The 21,464-nt window shown below is 42.6% G+C and overlaps 1 protein-coding gene across 1 annotated transcript in view; it reads left to right on the forward strand.

Moving 5' to 3' along the window:
* Positions 1-17,310, forward strand: part of LOC306994767 (cytosolic phospholipase A2 gamma-like) — a gene marked incomplete at its 5' end in the record, with an annotated part of 34,797 nt that extends 17,487 nt beyond the window's left edge. Inside the window, 8 exons of the mRNA XM_079605560.1 lie at positions 7,047-7,112; positions 7,205-7,261; positions 7,898-8,026; positions 8,216-8,350; positions 11,215-11,292; positions 11,369-11,523; positions 16,559-16,724; positions 16,805-17,310. Coding sequence (XP_079461686.1) covers positions 7,047-7,112; positions 7,205-7,261; positions 7,898-8,026; positions 8,216-8,350; positions 11,215-11,292; positions 11,369-11,523; positions 16,559-16,724; positions 16,805-16,962 — 944 coding nt within the window. The 3' untranslated portion in view covers positions 16,963-17,310. The remainder of the gene's footprint in view (positions 1-7,046; positions 7,113-7,204; positions 7,262-7,897; positions 8,027-8,215; positions 8,351-11,214; positions 11,293-11,368; positions 11,524-16,558; positions 16,725-16,804) is intronic.
* Positions 17,311-21,464: the final 4,154 nt, after the last annotated feature.

Here is a 21,464-nt window from a genome sequence, read left to right on the forward strand (position 1 = left end):
CAGCTCATCAGTAGACAACAATTTTGCAGACGCATGGGATTTAAACTTTTGTATCTCTTTCTTAACAACAATCTCTCGTTGCAACTTGTCCATATCAGAGTAAGTAGTCATCAACCTTTTCCTTTCCTTGCTGAGATCAATTAGTATGTTCCTGAGTCGAAGGATCCAAGCTACGCCCTTTTTTAATTGCATCCATGAAGAGTAGCATTTAAAGTATGGCATAAAATCATACTCTTGATGAACTTGCACAGTATTCACCAGAACACTCTTTTTTACTTCTGGGTCACAAGACGACATCACACCTACATCAGTAGGATCCACAGGCCACAACTCTTGTGGTTGAACAAGAAATGGAGGACCAGAAATCCATATCTGGTTCTTTAAGAATGAATCAACCTTTAGACCTCTGGATGCTAGGTCAGCTGGATTACTGGAAGAATTCACATACCTCCATTGTCTGATCTCAGAAACACTTCGAATTTCAGCAACTCGATTGGCTACAAAGCATTTGAATCTAGAAGTCTCATTTTGGATGTACTTGAGGACAGAGGTGCTGTCGGTCCAAAACACCGAATCCTGAAGTTTCATCTTCAGCTCTCTCTTCCACAACTTGTCCATGCGACCAGCAAGTGTGGCCGCTGTGAGCTCCAGACGAGGGATAGTGATAGGTCGTAAAGGTGTCACTCTTGCTTTACTCATTAAAAGAAAGGAATGGGCACATTGTTGATTATTATGAAGTAGTAAATACGACACCATGCCATAACCCTTCTCACTGGCGTCCGAAAAGTGATGCAATTGGGCAGATATAACTTCTCCAAACTTTTCCGGCTTTAAACACCTGCGGACCTCAAATTTCTCCAATTCATGAAGTTTCTCCAACCAACTCGTCCATCGCTGAATGTACACTGTTGGAATAGTGCTGTCCCATCCAATTTTTTCATGACACAGATCTTGAAGTATCATTTTGGCTCGTAGAATCACAGGAGACAGAAAGCCAAGAGGGTCGTAGATGGAACTAATGATAGAAAGAATTCCTCTTCGAGTAAGAGGTCTCTCCTTGATGGTCACCTTGAACTTGAAGACATCAGACTCAGCACACCACTGCACACCTAATGCTCTTTCCAGAGGTAGCGTGTCATGTTCCAAATCCAAGTTCTTAACTTTCTTGTCTCTGTCTTCTTCAGGGATGGCATTTAACACAGTGCGGCTGTTACTTATCCATTTGGTTAATCGGAATCCACCTTTAGCGCACATTTCTGTGAGCTTCTGGTACAATAGAACAGCTTCTGAATCTGTAGGCACAGAGACAAGACAGTCGTCTACATAGAAGTTATTAAAGACAATGTCCACGGTCTTGGCATCATACAGATCCTTATGGTCCTCTGCACACTTTCTCAATGCATAGCTAGAGCAACTTGGAGATGAAGTTGCTCCAAATAAATGCACAACCATTCTGTATTCTTCCAGATTGGCATCAATGTTTCCTCCAGGCCACCAAAGAAACCTCAAGAGATCACAATCATAAGGATTTACCTTAACCTGATGAAACATCGTTTCTATGTCAGCCATCATGGCAACGTACTCCATTCTGAAACGCACAAGAACACTCACCAGCGAACTTGTTAAATCTGGACCTTGCAAAAGATGATCATTCAATGATGTTCCTTGATATGATGCTCCGCAATCAAATACCACTCTGATCTTTTGCTTTTTAGGATGGTACACACCATGGTGAGGTATGTACCATAAGCGTCCATCAAGTCGTTCCAGTTCAGCTGTGGGAACCTTTTCAGCATGGCCTTTAGCGATGACACTCTCCATAAAGGTAGTATAGTCAGTATGAAAAGAAGCGTTTCTTTGAAGCCTTCTTCGAAGATTCAGAGCACGTTGTTCCACGATTGCTCTATTCTTGGGCATGACTACCTTTTTGTTTTTAAGTGGAAGACCAATGTAATAATGCCGATTGGTCAGTCTTGCTGACTGAGAAACAAAATCCATGAATTGATGATCTTCCATTGACAATCCTTGCTGTTCTTCCTGAGCACATTCAGGAAAGTCACCCTTGAACTGTTGCTCCCATAACTCATCCAGTTTCATAACTGTGATCCTATTGACAGTCACGTGAGAATCTTCCTTAACAGCATACTCTTCCTGTCGCTTGATTGGTCCATTAACTGCCCAACCAAACATGGTCTTAATGGCATATGGTCCACTGTCTTGACAGCGAATAATCTGCCATGGCTCCAAAGCCTCTGGCACATTTGCACCAATCAACAACTCCACATCAGCATCAATTGAAGGCAAGCATAAATTACTTAAATGAGGCCAACAAGCAAGATCATTTTGTGTGGCGATGTTGGTCTTACTTACAGGCATGGTCTTCTGCGTGTATATCTCTGGCAAAGCACAGTAATGCTCTTGATTCAATCCTGACACTTCCAGATCCTTCAGAAGATAACAGCAAACGGATTTGTCCTGACTCATGGTTCTCATTAGAATGTTAACTTTCTTTGCTGAGAGATTGAGCTTGGACATCAAACTCTCTGTGCAGAAAGATGCAGAGCTCCCAGAGTCCAGAAAAGCATAGGTGTTCACAACTTTACTTCCTTTCTTTGATTTCACACATACAGGAACGATAGACAATGCACAATTTTCTTTACCAGCCCCAGTAAGAGCACTGGACTGGAGCGACACTAAACCACTTCCCACGGTTGACTTTGGCTCATCTTTATACTGAATGGCCCTTCTTTCTGATGGAAAAATATGAAGAAGACTTGGGTGTTTGAGATGACATATTCTGCATATACTTCTCTCTTTACAATCACGGCTGAAATGTCCTATACATAAGCAACCGAAACAAATCCTCTTTTGCGTCAGGAAATTCATCTTTTCTGCATGAGATCTTTCAACAAGCCTTTTACAGAAGTCCAATGCATGCGCTCCATCACAGAAGAGACAGGTTTTAGCCTTCCCAACACACTCCTTTGCACCAGTTGCGTTGACTGTGGTGGCAAAACTACTTCTAGGTTTTTGAGGCGATTTGGTATTCAGGTTTCTACCTCCAATAGGCAGGGCATCTTGAATGTTTCCAAACACCGGATCGGTGACGATTTTCACCTGTCTTTCTATGAAGTCCACAATATCAGAAAAGCAAGCTGGATGGTTACGTCTTTCCTGCAAATCATATGCCACCATTCTCCATCTTTCTCTGAGCTTATAAGGAAGTTTTGCAAGAACAATTTTCATATTAGAGGCAAGATTCAACTCATTCATGTAACAAATATTTTGCATAGCATTGCAACAACTCCTGAGAAATAAGCTGTAGTCCTGCAGAGCCTTTGCATCCTCAGGTCTTATCGCTTGCCATGAGAGCGCTCTTTTCATGTAAGCTGAGGCTATACGTACCTCATTGCCAAAATGCTCCTTGAGCAAAGCCTTAGCCTTTATATACCCTTGTGAAGGAATCATCAGTTGACAGCTTCGAACTAGATCCTTAGGTTGCCCTCGAGTGTACTGCTCCAAGAAATGCAAGCAATCTGCATGGCCACTTGCTTTCTTTTCCACCACCTCTTCGAATGTTCGCATAAAGTCGTGATAACGCAATGGATCTCCATCAAAGAATGGGACCTCCCTTGGTGGAAGTGAAGATAAGTTGTGTTGCTGAACTAATAAGGCAGCAATTTCATTTTGTTTGTCAATAAGCTTAAGGATACTTCCTCCTTCCAAACCATCCTGTAATCTTGATCCATGTGCACCCTGCATTCCAGGTCTATGTCCATGTCCACCATCATGACTGATACTGGGTAATGTAGAATGTGTCAACCTTGTGTTAGAATTTACAATCTGTTGCTGTTGTCGAGCTGACGGAATTGGAAAACGCATAGGATTCTCTGGTGCTGCTTGAGCTGGTGTATAAGATACAGGTGGCTGTAGTGGCATTGAATGTGAACTTGAAGGTAAAAATGGATCCACATTTGGGTTAAGAGAACTGGTTCCAGTATTTCTTGCCCTTAACGCACTGGCATCAGAAGAATTTGTACAATCACTTTTTTCTGATCTCACGTCGCTATACACTTTCATCTTGGCCATGGATACAGCAATTTTAGTGTCCAGTTCCATTTGTTCTTTTCTCCTCTTCAAATCCTCCTCTTCCTTATCCAATACATGTTTCCGTGACAGCATTTTTTGATGTGCCAACAAGGCTGCCATTTCGGCCTTAACTTTAAGATGAGCAGATACAATGGAAGATCGACTGGTTCGAGATCCTTGAGTTGTTGTCGTTTTTCTGCTCACGTTAGAGACACTATCAGTTGGTTGTATTTGATTCTGCACATCACCATCGTCTAGATCACCGTTCGGATATTCACTTGGAACATGCACATTATGAGATGATGAAACTGGTTCAGCAGAAGATGGAATATTAGAATCATCACTCAGTTGAGGTTTAGCAAAATTATCCATTGCTCTTGAATCATGAATGACAGAAAGTGACGGGCAAAGGTTTGCATCACATTGAGTAGAATTTGGTTCACTTATTGCATGTTGCCTCAGATTCCTAGCTTCATTCAACCATCGTTCAACATCTTCCACAAATCCATCATTGTGCTTAGAAACAGCATCAAACCACTCATTTTGTTTGTTTTGTTCATCAGGAGGAAGAAAAGGAAGTACTTCTTTGTGCAACACAAATGCATCATCTTTCAAACATTTTAAAGATTCCACCATTGAAGACACTTGCAAAGCATTTTCATCACATTCCATGAGATCTTTCAGTGATACAATCAAGCTCTTCATTTGATTCACCTTAGCCTTGCGATCCTTTTGCAATGCCTCAATTTTAAGCGCCAATGCCTTTGCCGTAAGCTTAGGCTCTCTTTTGCTGCTCACAGCAGCGTGCGCAGACTCATCTGCGTCCATTTCACACACCACGCAATCCCAGTAATCCAAACAGCGCCGTAATTCAACGCGCAGATCAAGCCAACAACTTCATGAATGGGCGCAGCACCACAGCGCGATTACGAGTGCATAGTAAACTCGACTTCATTCCACAAACGCATTCCATCCAATTAGCGGCACACAAACACTGCACGGCCCGCGACCATAGCGTCTTCTCATTCAAATAAACAGCAATGCTGCAGCCAAACATAGCAGAACCGCGCACATACCTCTTCTGCCGTCAGGATACAGAAGCGCGATCTCACTTCAAAGTGTGCGTCGGCGTTTCACATGCGGTGTGCGAAGAAATCCTTTCCAATCCACGTAATCAAATCCAACAGCGAGCCATTTCTGTTGACTAAATATAGCGGCAGCCAGTAACCGCTAAGAGGCTGAGTAGAGGGAGTAAAAGATGACGCGTTTCCATTGCAGTCCAGGTGATTTATTGTAACATTGAAGTGAACAGATGATGAATGATGACGGTAAAGTAAGCAAAACAAATGAAATAAAATAAAACTAAATTAAATGAAAACGAAAACGAAAACGTTCAACAGAAAGTGAGCGTCCCAGCTACTCACCCCCTTCCTACATGCCCACCACCGACAAACTAACAGGTGATATATGCACCTGTAACAAGTGACGTAAACCAAAACAAATTTCAAAATAAAAGACATCAACCCAAACCTGGCACCTACAGTGTGTGAAAATACAGGGCTTATAGGCAGAGTTTAAAGTCCCTGTAAAGTCAAAATTAAGCATGTGTTCTGAGTTTGTCATATCACAGAAAAATGTGTTATTAGCCACCCAGCCAAATTTGAATGATAAAAAAAGCCGGCAAGTACATAAAATAAGCTATCAAAATCTTGAAAAAATGAGCAGTGGTCTCTGCTCTCAAACGCTGGGGGCGTGTCCGCTGGGGGCGTGTCCGCCGGCTGCGCTGAAACCTGTCTGACTGACATCCAACTTCTCGAGTGACTTTATGCATGAAAGACTCGGTCTCTTTTGTGGTCGGAACTAAGGGACTGCTTTGTGAACAGATAATAGTTTAAATTACTTGGCTAAGGAATCATATTGATCATATAAATTAACAAAAAAAATCACGTTAGAGGGTTGCAGAATTTAGTACTTACTGTGGACTACCTACTATAATTATAACATAAGCACACAAGGCAGCCATACCCTCATTGGTGGGCACGCACTGCCGAGGATGGCACCAGGTGTCGGCGCGACGGGAGGATGACGGCCGAGGCGGGAGATAGTCGGTTCGGCCACATTCACCAGTAACAGCGGATTATCAGAGCGTCCCAGTTGTCTCCGACGAAAGTTTATAAAACTATCCCGTGTAAAAGGATCACTACAGAGGCGGGTTTTGGTGGTGATCCTCCTCAGCTCTCCATCAAGGTGGCTCTTCACAAAATTAATCCACCTCTTCTTGATGTGATCGTTTTTAGGAAATTTGAATAAGGACACCGATCTGTTTCGTACATGATTGCATCCAGGTAGTACGCATTTCCGTGACGAAGGCATAGCTAACTAGCAAACTGTAGGCTGTAGTAATAATAGTACTGACAGTAACTCGCGATTGAGCGCCAAACTGATGCGATTGGGCTCTGTTTATATTGTTAGTGAGCGGCCAGCCTCAGGGGCTCCAGTGCGTCATCAAGTAGGGGCGTGTCCAGGAGCTCAGGGGCTCCAGTACGTCATCGAGCCCCCGTTTTAGCCCCGCCCAAAAAATCCGGAAAATAGGAATGGTGAAAAACTGTTTAACGGTCTAACTCCACAATTCAGTACTTCGCAGTTCACAGTCTTTGTAATATGTTTTAGCAATACATTTCTAACATTTATAATGTGTTTAGAATTTTTTTTCAGAATTGTCTTTACAGGGACTTTAACCAGATAATGAGACACAGGTGGAAGTTATGATCAAACAATAATGAGTCTCAGCAATGGGTTATGGGAATTGAAATTCATGATGGGAAAGCAGGGAGTCCTCTAGTGGAGATCATAGGCACTCCAGCTGGTGGTTGTATTACACATTTTTAATTACATTTTTTTTTATTTATAAATTTTTGTTTATTGTAAGCACTTACACTTAAATTTGTTTTCCGCAGCTCTGTGCGGCAGCACTTCAGCTAATGAAGACGAGGAAAAGAAATTACTCTTGGAAAAAATAAAAGGTGCAACTTCATTTGTTCTGAAGATTCAGTTCTGTTTAAAAAGCTGACAGTCATCAATTAAACTTTAAATCCATTTGATTTTCCCTCCACAGAGTTCTTAAAACATGTACCACTAATTGAAATGGAGATGGTTGAGGAACTGGGGAAAGGTAAGGCGTTACAGCTTGTATTTATTGATAAGTTGATCTTTATTTTGTGTCTAATGATCTGTTCATGAATGCTTGCGGAGTAAAATTGTAAACTCTTTAAAGTCCCCATGAAATCAAAATTGAAGTCTTTTTGCATTTAGTATGAATATGTTAGCCTTACAGTTATCTATAAGCTCCAAAACAATGACAGAATTCACATTTAAGGTGCCAATAAGGATAAATTATTTTGATGACATCACTCTGCACTTCAGCTTTTCATCAGATTTTCTGTCCAATCAAATGCTCTCTAGAATCTGAAGCTCCACCCCCTACATTATAAACGGATGCTGAAACTGCGGCTGAAATCGGTCACTTGTTGTTCACACATTTACTATCTTCTATATGATGAATGGCACATAGTGCACAATACAGGGGATAGGGAACGATTCAAACAGTGTAAATATGCTTTCCATTGGGGCTAATGAAGTTTCACGCAAGTGTTTCAAGGCACTTCATTGTGCATTAAATGATGAAAAATAAAAGTGAGCCATAATGATGATTATCACCTGATAACTGAATGTCAAAGATTTGGGGATGGAAATACTTGCATTCAAGACATTTTGTTCATGGGCATGTCTGTTCAATGTGTGTTTTCAGAAGATTCAAACCCCCCTCCCATAGACGAATGTCACCAGGTGCTCATGGATCTCGTGGACATGAATCTCTCGGTTTTGAATGGCAAAGATCCGTCTGCTCATGATAAATCCATCAGAACTAAGCTGAACGGTAAGATTTTCCAAAAGTGTGCTAGAAAATGTATCTTTAATGGCTTTTCAGCAACATTTAAACTGCAAAACAAACTACAAACTAATTGATGAAACGGTAATACATACATTTTGGCCAACAAAAACTCAACAAGATACACAAACCTGCATCAGATTAAAATAACTCAATCATGTTCTCCTCTTTTCACAGAGCTCACTGGAGGCAAACATCAGCTGAGTTTTCAAAAGAAAAAACTGAATCTCACTGATAAAGAAGTTGCAAAACAGTATATGAAACAATACACTGTGGATTTGTTTAATGGTTTGAGTCATTTATGGCCTTTTGGTAGGTTTAACTTTCTGTACAATGTGTTGATTTGTATAATGTACTGAATTTTTAATTTTCTAGCCACATAAACTGAAATGTGTTGATTCCATAAAGCTTCCAATTAGCTTCAACAAAACGTCTCGGTAACGTATTTAACCCTCGTTCTCTTAGTACAGGGAACAGAGACGTGTCGTCGGGGGGAGTTCCCTGACAAATTGGGATCACGCTAGGGAGCCAATTGCCTTCTAGAGAATTAAAAACGAGCCAATGGACATTGGCATGCAAGATTTGCATTCCGCGACCCACCTACCAGCGCGGGTATAAAAGGCGGAAGTAAACATTGCATCAGTGCTTTTAGCTGAGGAGCCGAACAGTGTCCAGTCCCCCACGAAGGGACAGCAACATGGCGAAGGGACGACACATCTCCGTTCCCTGTACTCAGGGAACGTGGGTTACATACGTAACCGAGACGTTCCATTTCGTCCTGAGAACTCCGACGTGTCGTCTGGGGAGTTCCCTGACGAATTGGGATTCCTAATAAAACGCCATGATGCTGGCCACTTCCAGCGCCTAGCTAAGCTACCCTGCAGCAGTTTCTTGGATAAGTTGTGGGAACTAGCTAGGAATCACACTGCTGTTCCGCAAGACCCGCTGAGGGGGGGAGGGAAGCGTGCCCCAACATGGGTCCCCTTCGGCATAGCCGAACCGGACGGTGCGGATGAGCCATCGGGACAGACCCGGAAGCCCTAACCAGGCTTCTAGAGACCATCCCAACGAGCCCACCCGAACCGCCGGCGTACCCGCGGAGGGGCAGTGAGGAGGCAGGCAGGGAACCTGTCTGGGTATGGAACTTGACACCAACCTGCTTCCACCGAGGGGCAGACGGCAGAGAGGGCCTGTGGGTCTTCTGCTGCGGGCTTCCCCGTGGCGAAGGGAGGGGGAGAGACGAGGATCGAGGCCCTGACTCCTCGAGTCCTAGTCTCTGCGCCTCCGAGCCAAACTGCAGACCGGAGTGACGTTGCAGGTGAGGCTGCGTCACTGCTATCCGCGAGCTGGGTCTGAGCGGGCTGGGCAGCCTTCTTATGGCCAGACTTCCGCCCCCCAGGGTTAGACTGCTGCCTGGGAGGAGGGGCGGACGCGGGAGGGCGCCCGGAGGACGAAGTCCGTCGCCGCTTGCAGCTCCTGCAGCAATCCTGGGTCGGGACCACCCCCCTGCATGTCATGGAGTGCCTTGGCCTGGTGGACCTGCAGCAACGCCATAGCATGCAGGGCGGAAGCGGCATCTCCACACGCCATGTAAACCTACAGGCACGGGAGGGGAGTGAAGGGGCACACCGCCAGGAGGAAGCGGTCTTCGGACACAGCTGCATTGCGACAGACCGCTCCACTGGGGGGATTCTCTCGTACCCGTGCGCCGCTCCGCCATCGAGAGTGGTGAGGGAGGAGGGGCGAGGTTGTCTTCGTCTGGTCGCCAGAGGGTCCAGCCAAGACTTCCTCAACACTTCCGGGAAGAATGGTACCGGAGGTCTGTGGGGCAACAACACGGCCCGCTCCAAGAGACCAATCATCCAGCCGCGAAGGTTTGGGACCCGGTGGAGGGTTCCACGCGAGCCTGACACTCGCGGCCGCCCGTTCGAGCATAGCAGCCATCTCCGGATCCGGCTCAGCCGAAGCCACCACACGCGAAGGGGGTAGTCCCGCTTGAGTCATCATCGGAAGATGACCGCTCTCCCTCCGATGCCGCGATCGACATCTGGTCCTCAGGCAGCTCCCCGAGGGAGACAGCGGCTCCGCCAGCTCCACCGGAACAGCCAATGGCAACGAGCTACTAGAGGAGTGAGAAGCCCGTGAGGATCTTTCACCAGACGGGACGTTCTGCACTGTGATCCTCATCCGGTCACCAACAGGATTCATGGAAGTAGCCGCCTGCCGAACTGAACCGGCAGACGAACTAGATCGGGGAATCGCTGAAGGGACTCCCCCATATTTCAGGGATCTTAGTCTAGAATGCAGCATCGCCAGAGTCATGTTCCCACAATGAGAACATGACTCGTTCACAAATGCTTTCTCAGCGTGCCTTAAGCCCATACACGAAAGGCAGTGTTTATGACCATCTTCCTGAGGGAGAAGTCGACCGCATCCAGAAACGCACAGTTGAGATGACATCCTGAAAAGGATGCGAAACACCCGTGATGCTCTTTTAGAAAAGGAAAAAACGCCCTCCGTTCATGTGCCGAGGCACACAGCAACCACCGCGGCAGACACAACGGGGAAACTGCAAGCCAGTGTGTTGCACTCACCCACTACCAGCCGTGACAACGGCCCTTTTTTTTTTTTTAAAGAGGACGAAATGTCAGCCAGCAGCGTGAAGCGATGGTCGCTGAAGCGCCGTCACACCAGCACCAGAGGATCTTCTTTCCAGAAAGAGGACTCGTTGATTATTTATTTTAACCAGAGGCAAAGAACAGCAGCTCACAGAGAGACACACTGGATGGCTCCGAAGCTAAAAGCACTGATGCAATGTTTACTTCCGCCTTTTATACCCGCGCTGGTAGGTGGGTCGCGGAATGCAAATCTTGTCCATTGGCTCGTTTTTAATTCTCTCGAAGGCAATTGGCTCCCTAGCGTGATCCCAATTCGTCAGGGAACTCCCCCGACGACACGTCGGAGTTCCCAGGACGAAAGGGAACCGGACTGATGCCACAGAAGAACCTTTGGACTTCCAATGATGTACTTTAAAGCTAAAAAAAAAAAAAAAAACTATAATGAAGCATCAAAAACTTTCTCTAAAGAACCATAATAGTCAACTAAAACCGTACACAGAATTTAAAACAACATTAGAATATTTACTGAATTTAAGAACCACTGTATTTGTTTTACAGATCTTTGGGCGAGTATTTTTGGATGCATGAAACAGTGGATCTGGGGCAGGAAATATGACTTTCTTCACAACATGAAAGGTTAAAACAGAAACTCAGAGACAGATGTTAACTGGAAATTAATTGTGAATAATATAATAATGCTGTGATCTCTCAGATGAAGCAGTGCCCGCAGCTCTTCTGAAAAGTGAGACGAGAGACTATATAGACGCTGGACTGCTTATCAACTCACCCTACTTTTCAGTGCTGAGAGAAGAGAGAAACATCGACCTCATCATTTCACTGGATTTCAGTGAAACTGAACCTTTCAAGGTATTATACGCACAGAGAATTCACTCATAGTTCATTTAAAGGAAAAATCATAATTTAAGCAGTGTCTTAAGCAGTTTGCAGTTTCTATGCAAAGTGACGTCACATATTCTTAGGCCCCGCCCACGACGGGTGACGGACTCAACCCTATTAGCATAGACCCCGCCCTCAGTGAGCCATAGGCCCCGTCCACAGCAGCTGACTGACTCCGCCCTATTAGCATAGACCCGCCCTCAGTGATCTGTACACAGTCCGCCATATTCATCTCCTCACCAGAGCATTTATCAGCAGTATTCAAGTAAGAAACATATTCTTATTAAAGCTACTAAAGTTATTCAGTCAAGAGCAGTGAGGGATTTTCTGTTTTTCTTTTGTTGTTTGATTCATAATAGCATATATCGCTGTAGGTACTGTATATTACACTGCTGTCACTTTAATACAGAGCTCTAATATACCCATGTGGTTTCTTTCCCTGCTGTTTACTGTTTACGTTCACGAATATAACCAGCTGGTGTTTGTGAACTCTGTGTGATTTTGACATAACCTTGTGTATATTTGACAGTTTAAGGCAAGGCAAGTTTATAGCACATTTCATACACAATGGTAATTCAAAGTGATTTACATAGAAGAAATTAAAATAATCAAAAGAAATAAGAATAATTAAAACAGTTTAGAATAAAAAATAAAATTCAGTAAATGCAAAGCTAAACAGAAGTGTTTTGAGTCTGGATTTGAATGTGGCTACTGTAGGAGCACACCTGATCTCTTCTGGAAGCTGGTTTTGGTTCCAGCATAATAGCTAAAAGCAGACTCTCCTTGCTTTGAGTGAACCCTTGGTATTTCTAGTTGATGTGATCCTAATGATCTGAGAGATCTGTTGGGTTTATATTCAGTGAGCATATCTGCAATGTATTGAGGTCCTAGGCCATTAGATGATTTATATACCAGTAATAATACTTTAAAATCAATCGGGAGCCAGTGTAAAGACCTGAGGACTGGTGTGATGTGTTCATATGTTCTGGTTCTGTACGAGCTGCAACTGTCTTATGGTCTTTTTGGGAAGGCCAGTGAGGAGTCCATTACAATAATCCACCCTGCTGGTGATGAAAGCATGCACAAGTTTTTCTAAGTCTTGACTGAAAACAAAGCATCTAATTCTTGCAATATTTTTCAGATGATAGAATGCTGATTTTGTTATTGCTTTGACATGACTACTGAAGCTAAGGTCTGACTCTAGAGACACACCAAGATTCCTGACTTGATGTTTAGTTGTTTGACCTCTAGAGTGAAGGTATGCGTTCACCTTGAGAACTTCATCTTTGTTTCCAAACGCAATGACTTCAGTTTTGTCTTTGTTTAACTGAAGAAATTTTTGGCACATCCAACTGTTTACTTCATCAATGCATTGGAACAGGGAGTCAATGTCCGTGAGCAGAGGTTGTTGTGGCTGAGTGGTGTTATCATTGTCCTTGTGTGACGTGTCAACCGCATGTCCATTCAGGTGCTGGAGTGAAGTCCTGTGGTCATTCATACTGTATCCAGGTGCGTGTGTGCCATTCAGGTTGAGTGGATTGGTACACACTGTAGAAGGATGATTGAGGGAGAAGTAGATATAGTCCTTTAGCACTCTTGAACCAAGTTTGTTTGGGTGGTGGCCGTCCTGTTGGAACAGTTGCCTCTGACTCCAGAAAAGAAGAAGTTGTCAATGAAGTTCACTCCGTTTATATTGCAGGTTTTTTGCAGCCATGTATTAAACCCAAGCAACCGTGAAAACCTGTTTGTTCCTCTTGCTGGGAGTGGTCCACTGATGAATGTTTAAACTTTCAGTCTTTTAAGCGTTTCAAAAAGTTAATTGAAATCCTTCTTAAGGAGTTCTGACTGCTCGATTCGATTTGCAGTCTTATGTTTCATCAGAATGTTCTCAAGTTCCCTGTTTACATCAGAAGTTGTTGCTTGTGGAAGGCAGCACGTAGTTGTGTCCCTGCTACTAATGTTTCTGACTATGGAGTCACCCACTATCAGAGTCCTGGGCTCGGCTGCGCTCTGAGCTGAGTGCCACTGTCTGCTCGACCTTGAGCGCCAGTTAGCATCAGTGTTAGCTACTGGCTGATTCTGTCAAGTCAAGTCATCTTCATTTATACAGCGCTTTTAACAATGTAGATTGTTTCAAAGCTGCTTTACAGAGATAAACGTATAATTTAAGGTAACAGATTGTTTTGGCTGTATAGCGGTTCTTGAATAATGTTATTTTCCGTCGAAAGGATCATTTGTTATTAAATTAGGGGCCGCTAAGACGACACCGTTGTAGTTCACGTGCGCATCAAGAATTAATTCTATAGTTATGTGCGTTTGAATATATGTGCGCATGTTTGTAATTCTCTACAAACCAAGCCTATACAAACTACTTGTCCTGCCTATAAATTTGATACAGAATTTTATTTTATCACTACGGGGGAGATACGCGAAATTTCCACAAAACCTTTGGGATAAACAAAGACACTAAAATTAGCGTAGATGCCATTCTTCTTATGATGTAACGAGTACATCAGGATTTAAGGGAAGTGTTCCCAGTTCCGGCTGACCTAATCTATGCAGCCTAACATTGAGTTATAGAAGTCTATAATGCATTAATTGAATGCTAGGTCAAAGAGATGTGTCTCTAGCTTTGAACTGACAGAGTGTGTCTGCTTCCCGGACAATGTTAGGAAGATTGTTCTAAAGGTTTGGTGCTAAATAGGAAAAGGATCTACCGCCAGAAGTCGATTTTGATATTCTAGGTATTATCAACTGGCCGGAATTTTGAGATCGCAATAGACGTGAAGGACTATAATGCGTTAAGAGCTCGCTCAAGTACTGCGGAGCTAAACCATTTAGTGCTTTGTAAGTAATCAGCGATATTTTAAAATTTATACGATGTTTAATAGGCAGCCAATGCAGTGTTGACAGAACGGGGCTAATATGGTCATACTTCCTGGTTCTGGTAAAAACTCGAGCTGCTGCGTTTTGGACCAGCTGTAGTTTGTTTATTAAGCGTGCAGGGCAACCACCCAGTAGAGCATTACAATAATCTAGCCTTGAGGTCATAAACACATGAACTAATTGTTCCGCATTTGTCAATGAGAGCATATGGCGTAATTTAGATATATTTTTAAGATGGAAAAATGCGGTTTTACAGATACTAGACACGTGACTTTCAAATGAAAGATTGGTATCAAAGATCACACCCATGTTCCTAACTGACGACGAAGACTTAACAGAGCAGCCATCAAGTGTTAGACAGTACTCTAGGTTATTACGTGTGGAAGTTTTCTGTCCAATAATTAGAATCTCCGTTTTTTCAGAATTTAGTAGTAGGAAATTACTAGTCATCCAATTTTTTATATCAGCTATGCATTCCGTTAATTTTGTGAATTGGTAGGTTTCGTTAGGTTTTGAAGAAATATACAGCTGAGTATCGTCAGCATAACAGTGAAAGCTAATTCCATGTTTCCTAATGATATCTCCTAATGGTAGCATGTACAGAGTGAACAGCAGCGGTCCTAGTACTGAGCCTTGTGGTACGCCATACTGAACTTGTGATTGATAAGACATCTCTGTGTTCGATCACATTCTTGACGCTGGCTTGTAAACGTGAGCTACGCGATCTTTTGGCGTTTGAAAAACATAAAACCCCTGAAATTATATTCACATGATATGCTGAAATATATTCCACTGTACCTGGGATGAAGACATTTCACACGCAACACAGGCAGTCTGAACCCAAGACGTGAAAACTCCTTCTGCAGAGTTCGGGGGTATCGGCTTGTCAACAAATGCACATGTATCCCCTGCTGTAACCATGACAGATTTTACGACAGTAGTAGAAGACAATACTGTTTCACCACTGTAGGGGGACCCCGAGAGCAAAAGCTACTTGGTGTTACTTTAATACTTCAAATCTGTTCTCAAGATGTATAGGCGGTGGTAGGAGACCAGTGTTTGCAATCCTTGTCAGAGCCGTATCTGGGGTAGAGGATGCTACTGCGGCAATATGTGATACTCGTGACAATCTGATGTCTCGAGTGCCTTTGGGTCTCACTCCCTGATTGTGCCATCGATTTGTAAGTCGATCGGCTTGTTTCTCTACACTCAGTATGGCCTGTCGAGGAGCACTAGATTCATGAGACTCACCAGCTGTATGCTGAGGGCGTCCATGACGGAGCTCTGTTGTGTGTTACGTCTGGTTTGGTGGTCCCGCAAGTAACTTTCTTCAAGAACTGCAATCCTTTGTAAAAGTCTGTGGCAGTTAGTGCAGCAAGTAGATTCCAGAAGAGGCATTTTCTCTTATCCTTATGAATGTAGGCAGTTGTTTTCTCTTCCCTGGAAAGTAAGCTTTCAGTGGGAGGCTGGTCGAATAAAATAATTCTGCTTTTTTGTAGTAATCCAAGTTTGAGCACTGTGCTGATTTGCTGAAGTTAAAATTAGGTGATAAAAGGAGATAAAATATAAAAGCGATAGAGCAAAGCGCGGAGCAGTAAGCAAGAGCGTCCGAACAGTAGCGCAATGAGACATGAAAGAGAACTTAGTTTAATACTCACGAGAACTGCAATGTCGCGTGAGCGTGACTGCGATAGAGATATAAACAAAACCAAACAGATGTTTAGATTTTTTTTGCAGGAGCTGTACAGGCTCCGCCCTATTCTGGAAGGGGCGGGGCAGCTCATTTGCATTTAAAGATACATGCACAAAAACAGCATATTTTCCTTTCACTCAAAAATCAGCATATTACAACATGGTATAGCATATGATCTGTGGGGTATTTTGAGCTGAAACCTCAGACACATTCTGGGGACACCTGACACTTATATTATATCTTGTAAAAAGGGACATAATGCTGCTTTCCCCCCTCATGACATTCATAGAGACCATGGTCACACTAACCTAAAATTTGTCCTAAAATTTTAAAATAAGTGCATGGGTTTTTATCTAACCATATTTATTAATAACAGTCTGTCCAACCCTTTTAATCAAACAATAATGTGATGCTTTTCTACCACAGACAGTGACTAAAGCTGCTGAGACGTCCAAGAAACTAAAGATCCCTTTCCCTGAGGTCAACATTCCTGAAGAGGACGTAAAGAAACCGAAGGACTTCTATGTGTTCAAAGGCCAAAACACCCCAACCGTGATACACATCCCTCTCTTTAATGTGGTCAACTGTGGAGGCAAGTTATGATCTTTAATGTCCTGAATAAAACTGACATATCAACTGTGTTCTGATTTAAGTGTGTTAATGTTTCTTCAGATGATATTGAGAAGTGGAGGAAAAAATATAAGACCTATCAAGGTTCTTACAGCGCTGAGATGATCACAAAACTGATGGAGGTCGCTGGAAAAAACATCACAAACAACAGAGACAATCTGGTGGAGCAGATTCGTCAGGCCATACAAATGCACAAATAATGAATGATAAATATCAGAGGTGCGCAGCGTTCTGAAACTAGGCAGCAAAGTCCTCACTGTTTGATTTAATGCAGCTGATCAACCATATCACAGACTGAATTATAACTATGATTGTTGATTAAAATATTGTATAACTGTGTGTATATGATATATCCAAAATATAATATTATGGCAAAGGTGTTTGCAACGTAAGACAAATGTTTGCTTTTGAGATGTGTTTGTGATATTTTGAATGCAGTGCTTCATTTAGCAAGAAATGCATTTTGAGTGTGTAATTCTTGGATTTGTGTGTAAAGTTTTGAAAAAAGAGGCAAAGTAGTAATAAATACTAGAAAAATACAGTGGGGCAATAAAAACCAAAAAAAAAATCCATAAAAAAATGTTAATAATAATACGAACATAGGAAAATTGCATAAAAACATTCAAAAAACATTTTTAAGCTATGAATCTGGATCTGAATCAGAGAGGGAACCACAACTTGAATTTGACTTCTCAGCACAACATACCAACATGTGCAGTAGATAAATGATGCTGGGATGATATATTATATATAATGTAGGCCTATATAAAGGACAAAACGTGAAGATGAAATGATACAAAGCATTTGATGTCCACAAGAGGGCGACAAAGTTCAACCTTCTTGGCTTGGAATGGCAGTATTTTTTTATTTTTTATTTTCATTGCTAACATATAATCTGTTGTTCCATTTCCAAAACTCTTCACACATTCAGCGAAACAGGATCAATCTGTGAATCATATTACATTGCTTTCCCACAAAATGCATTTAATGACCACATTTCCCAAAATCCAAGAACACTGTCAATGTCTAGTTCTGTTTTTTGTTTCACGTTTTATTTAGCAGTTTAATCACAGTCATGTTTCCTGTCTTGTCATGTGATTCCCTTGCCCTGTGTGATCCTGCCACGTGCCCCCCTTGTCATGTGTCCTATGTTGTCATTGGTTCATTGTTTAATCATGTTCACAGGTGTGTCTTGTCAAGTCTTTAGTCTCTGGCTGAAATCGCCCCCTAGACCCTCAAATAGGGCGCTATATGAAGGGACAGCCATTTGTAATGGTGTCCGAAACCATAGTGGAAGTTATATTGAGTGCACTTATTCAATCCCACAATGCACTGCAATAACGAGTGTAGACTACAACTGATGCTACGCTCAACGGCTGTCCGAATTCGCTCACTTGTTTTCATTCACTCCTTCAAGTGAACAGTATTAGTGGACTAACGTAGGGAAGAGTGAATGAGGGTTTAGGGGGCGATTTCAGATTCAGCCTCTCTGTATATATTGAGCTCATGTTTCCACAGTTTCTTGTCTTGTATTGTTTCCTGTAAACCGCTGTTGTTGAGTTTTGTTAGTTCATGTTTTCAAATCAAGTTTCAAGTCAGGTATTTCTTAATTTTGTATTTTTTTCACGTTTATGCTAAATAAAACTGCACACGTCTTCTTCAAGCTCACCTCCAGTGGACCTTTGTTACAATATTTTGTATTGCTAATGATAACACACAGCTTTCAAAACTGACGAAAACACATTCAAATCAGAATCTGTCACATGGCCAGTAGTATCCTAAAAGGTGGTGCCCGTGGAACCGGAGTCCGTTGTCATGTGGCTTCTGACAACTTCATTATCTTCTCCGATACCTCAGAAACATTGGGGCCAAAAAGATGTCTTGGTACAATTGGCAGTGTACAAGGTTAGATGGTACAAAAGTTAGTTTTGATTGATTCGCTTCTGTCGCAACGATCATTTGTTATTAAATTTAAATAAAATAAAATTCTGTATAAAATTTTTATAAGGCATCATTACTTTGTTTAGGCTTGGTTTGTAGGTCATTCCAAACCTGCGCACATATTCAAACACACATAACTATAGAACCAATTTTTAATGCGCACGTGAGCGCCATCAGCGTTTCTCACAGGTTCGCGTTTAAAGTCTGTGTAGAGAGAATGGTGTCGTCTTAGCGGCCCCTAATTTAATAACAAATGATCGTTGCGACAGCCTTTACCAGACCGGGACGGCAAACTGACTCGTCAGTTCATGAGAGGATTGAGTGACGAAGAGGTTTTTCACAGGATAGTGCCGATGAAGCCTAGACTTCTAAGTTTTTGTGATCTTCAAGCGGAAATTCGTAACCTTGCTCGGGAGACAAGGAAGTTTCAGACACAGCCAAAGGCCAAAAAAACTTACACCCAGGCCCAGTTTACAGCAGTGAGTGGTAACCAGAGTGGTGAAAAGCCGAGAACAGAGAAAGGAAATGGGCAGAACACAGATCTTACTGAACTCACAGCCATGGTGAAGAAACTGATGGACAGTCAAGAGGATCAGATCAACAGGTTGACGCAGCTGGAGGCTAGAGTGGGAGCATCACCACGGACTGTGCTTCCTCCCACCCAGAGACCTCAAGAGAGTAATGACACTGCAGTAAGGGGCGTAGTGTACTATCGTTGTGGAAAACCAGGACACATCGCACGGTTGTGTCGGACAGTAATGACTGATGAGGCAGCCCAAGCTGAAAATGGAGCAGCGTCCAGGCAGGATTTAAATGCGTAGGGCCTGTGGTTACCGGGGCAACCACAGGCATGCAGCAGAGTCCCCAGCAACATGAAACGGGCAGGTCAAAACCAGCTGATACCCCGCTGGTAGGTCCCTGTAATGAAGGGGTGGTTGGAGTGAATGGAGAAATGTGTAAGGCTCTCATTGACTCTGGCTCTCAAGTAACTACAATTACTTATGAGTTATGGCGACAACATCCTCTCCCTATGTACTCAGGAATTGCTGCCCTCAGACATCCCCATTGAAGGTGCCGCTGGCCAACCAGTATCTTATGTTGGTGTGCTTTGTGTGAACCTCAAGTTTTACGGGAAGGGTCTATTCAAATGTTCCTGCTTTTGTTGTCCCTGTAACAGAGTACCGATCCAGTGTTCCATTGCTCATTGGGACTAATGTAATAAGGGTTTCCATGGTCAGATGTTATGGATGGAGAGCATGAACAGGATGGGAGTCAGTTGAAAGAGAATGTGAGTGAAAAGGAGAAGCATGGGGAGCAGACGCCGTTGGAAGTCTCCAATCCTGAGCGGCCAGAGAGGAGATATCCTGAGCGGAAAAGACGCCCACCAAACAGACTCTCCTTGGAGATACATGTCCTCCAAAATGAAAGTGATGAGGAGAAGGTAGAGAGAGGAAGGAAAGTGTAAGAAAAGGCCAGAGCAAAGAAGGAGCTCTACATTAGCAATACATATAAACACACACCCCACACAAACATAGTGGCTGATGCAGATAAAGAGCCAAATAAAAGAAAGCTTCACTGCTGTGACGACCACGATCTTGGTGTCCTCCTCATTCTTCAATCGCATAAACACAACGCAGAGACATTTGGGGGAGCACACCGACGAAGAGGGCTACATATATAAAAAATATAAAAATTGAACAAAAAAAAAAATGACCGGAAAAAAAAACCATCATGTTATGCCAACCTTTTAGAGAGGGTGACTTATCACTAATCCAAGATATCAACATATTTTTACTAATAGTTAAGTAAAAAAGTCGTTGCTTTTTAATTTACATGTGACTTTAAATTACAATATTTGACTCAATTCAACAGCTTTATTATGTGACAGTCTCATAAACAACAGGTGTAATCTCCTGTGCATTTGAAGAAGAGAATGAAGGGGATTTATAAAGTGTGATATGTAAGCTGTGTAAGAGACTGTCTTCTTCCGAAAACCGAGCACATATGTCGTTTGTACATGCAGAGCATTACGACCTACTGTGACGTTTATAAAATGCAGCGCCCCCTAGCAGTCTTATAGTTTCAAGCAGTATTGAAATAGTATAGCACTAGTACATTGATATTACATACTATATAAAGTATATTTAAAATATTAACTTTAAGTTTGTATATATATATATAATTTTCAGTAGGCCAAATCGTCAAAAAAAATTTTTTTGTTGTTTTTTGCGTGCATATGCTACACACTGAAAAAGCTTGGCTAGGATTAGGGGTGCGGAGTGCGTGCGTATTACACGCCATAAAGTGCGTATTATAAGCACGCAAAAACTGCCTAACAAAACTATTTTTGGCGTGTAGATGGCACGAGAAATAACATTCGTCGTATAGATACGCACTTTCAGGAGATCATGATCAGATGATCCGCACACACATACTGTATCTGTACACACAAAAAAACAGTTTTTAATTCTTACTCTATAAATGTATGATCTGAAAACACTGATTCTTTTAAGTTTGCTTTTTTTATTTATTCATCAATTCTGTCGCACGCATGTCGCACGCATGTTGTTTCAAAGTTGTGTGACTCCTTCTGTGGAACATAAAACAAAAAGTGTCAGTTATATTTTTGTACAATTGGCACTAATATTGGTTCAACTGGTTCCCAATGTTCTTCAGAATATCTTCTTTTCTGTTCAGTTTTTTCTGAATATTACACAACACCCCAAAGTGACACTCCGCCTGTTCATTCAGTCTCCTTGAT

The sequence above is a fragment of the Phoxinus phoxinus genome (assembly GCF_949152265.1).
Source record: "Phoxinus phoxinus genome assembly, chromosome: 3".
Lineage (NCBI taxonomy): Eukaryota > Metazoa > Chordata > Actinopteri > Cypriniformes > Leuciscidae > Phoxinus > Phoxinus phoxinus.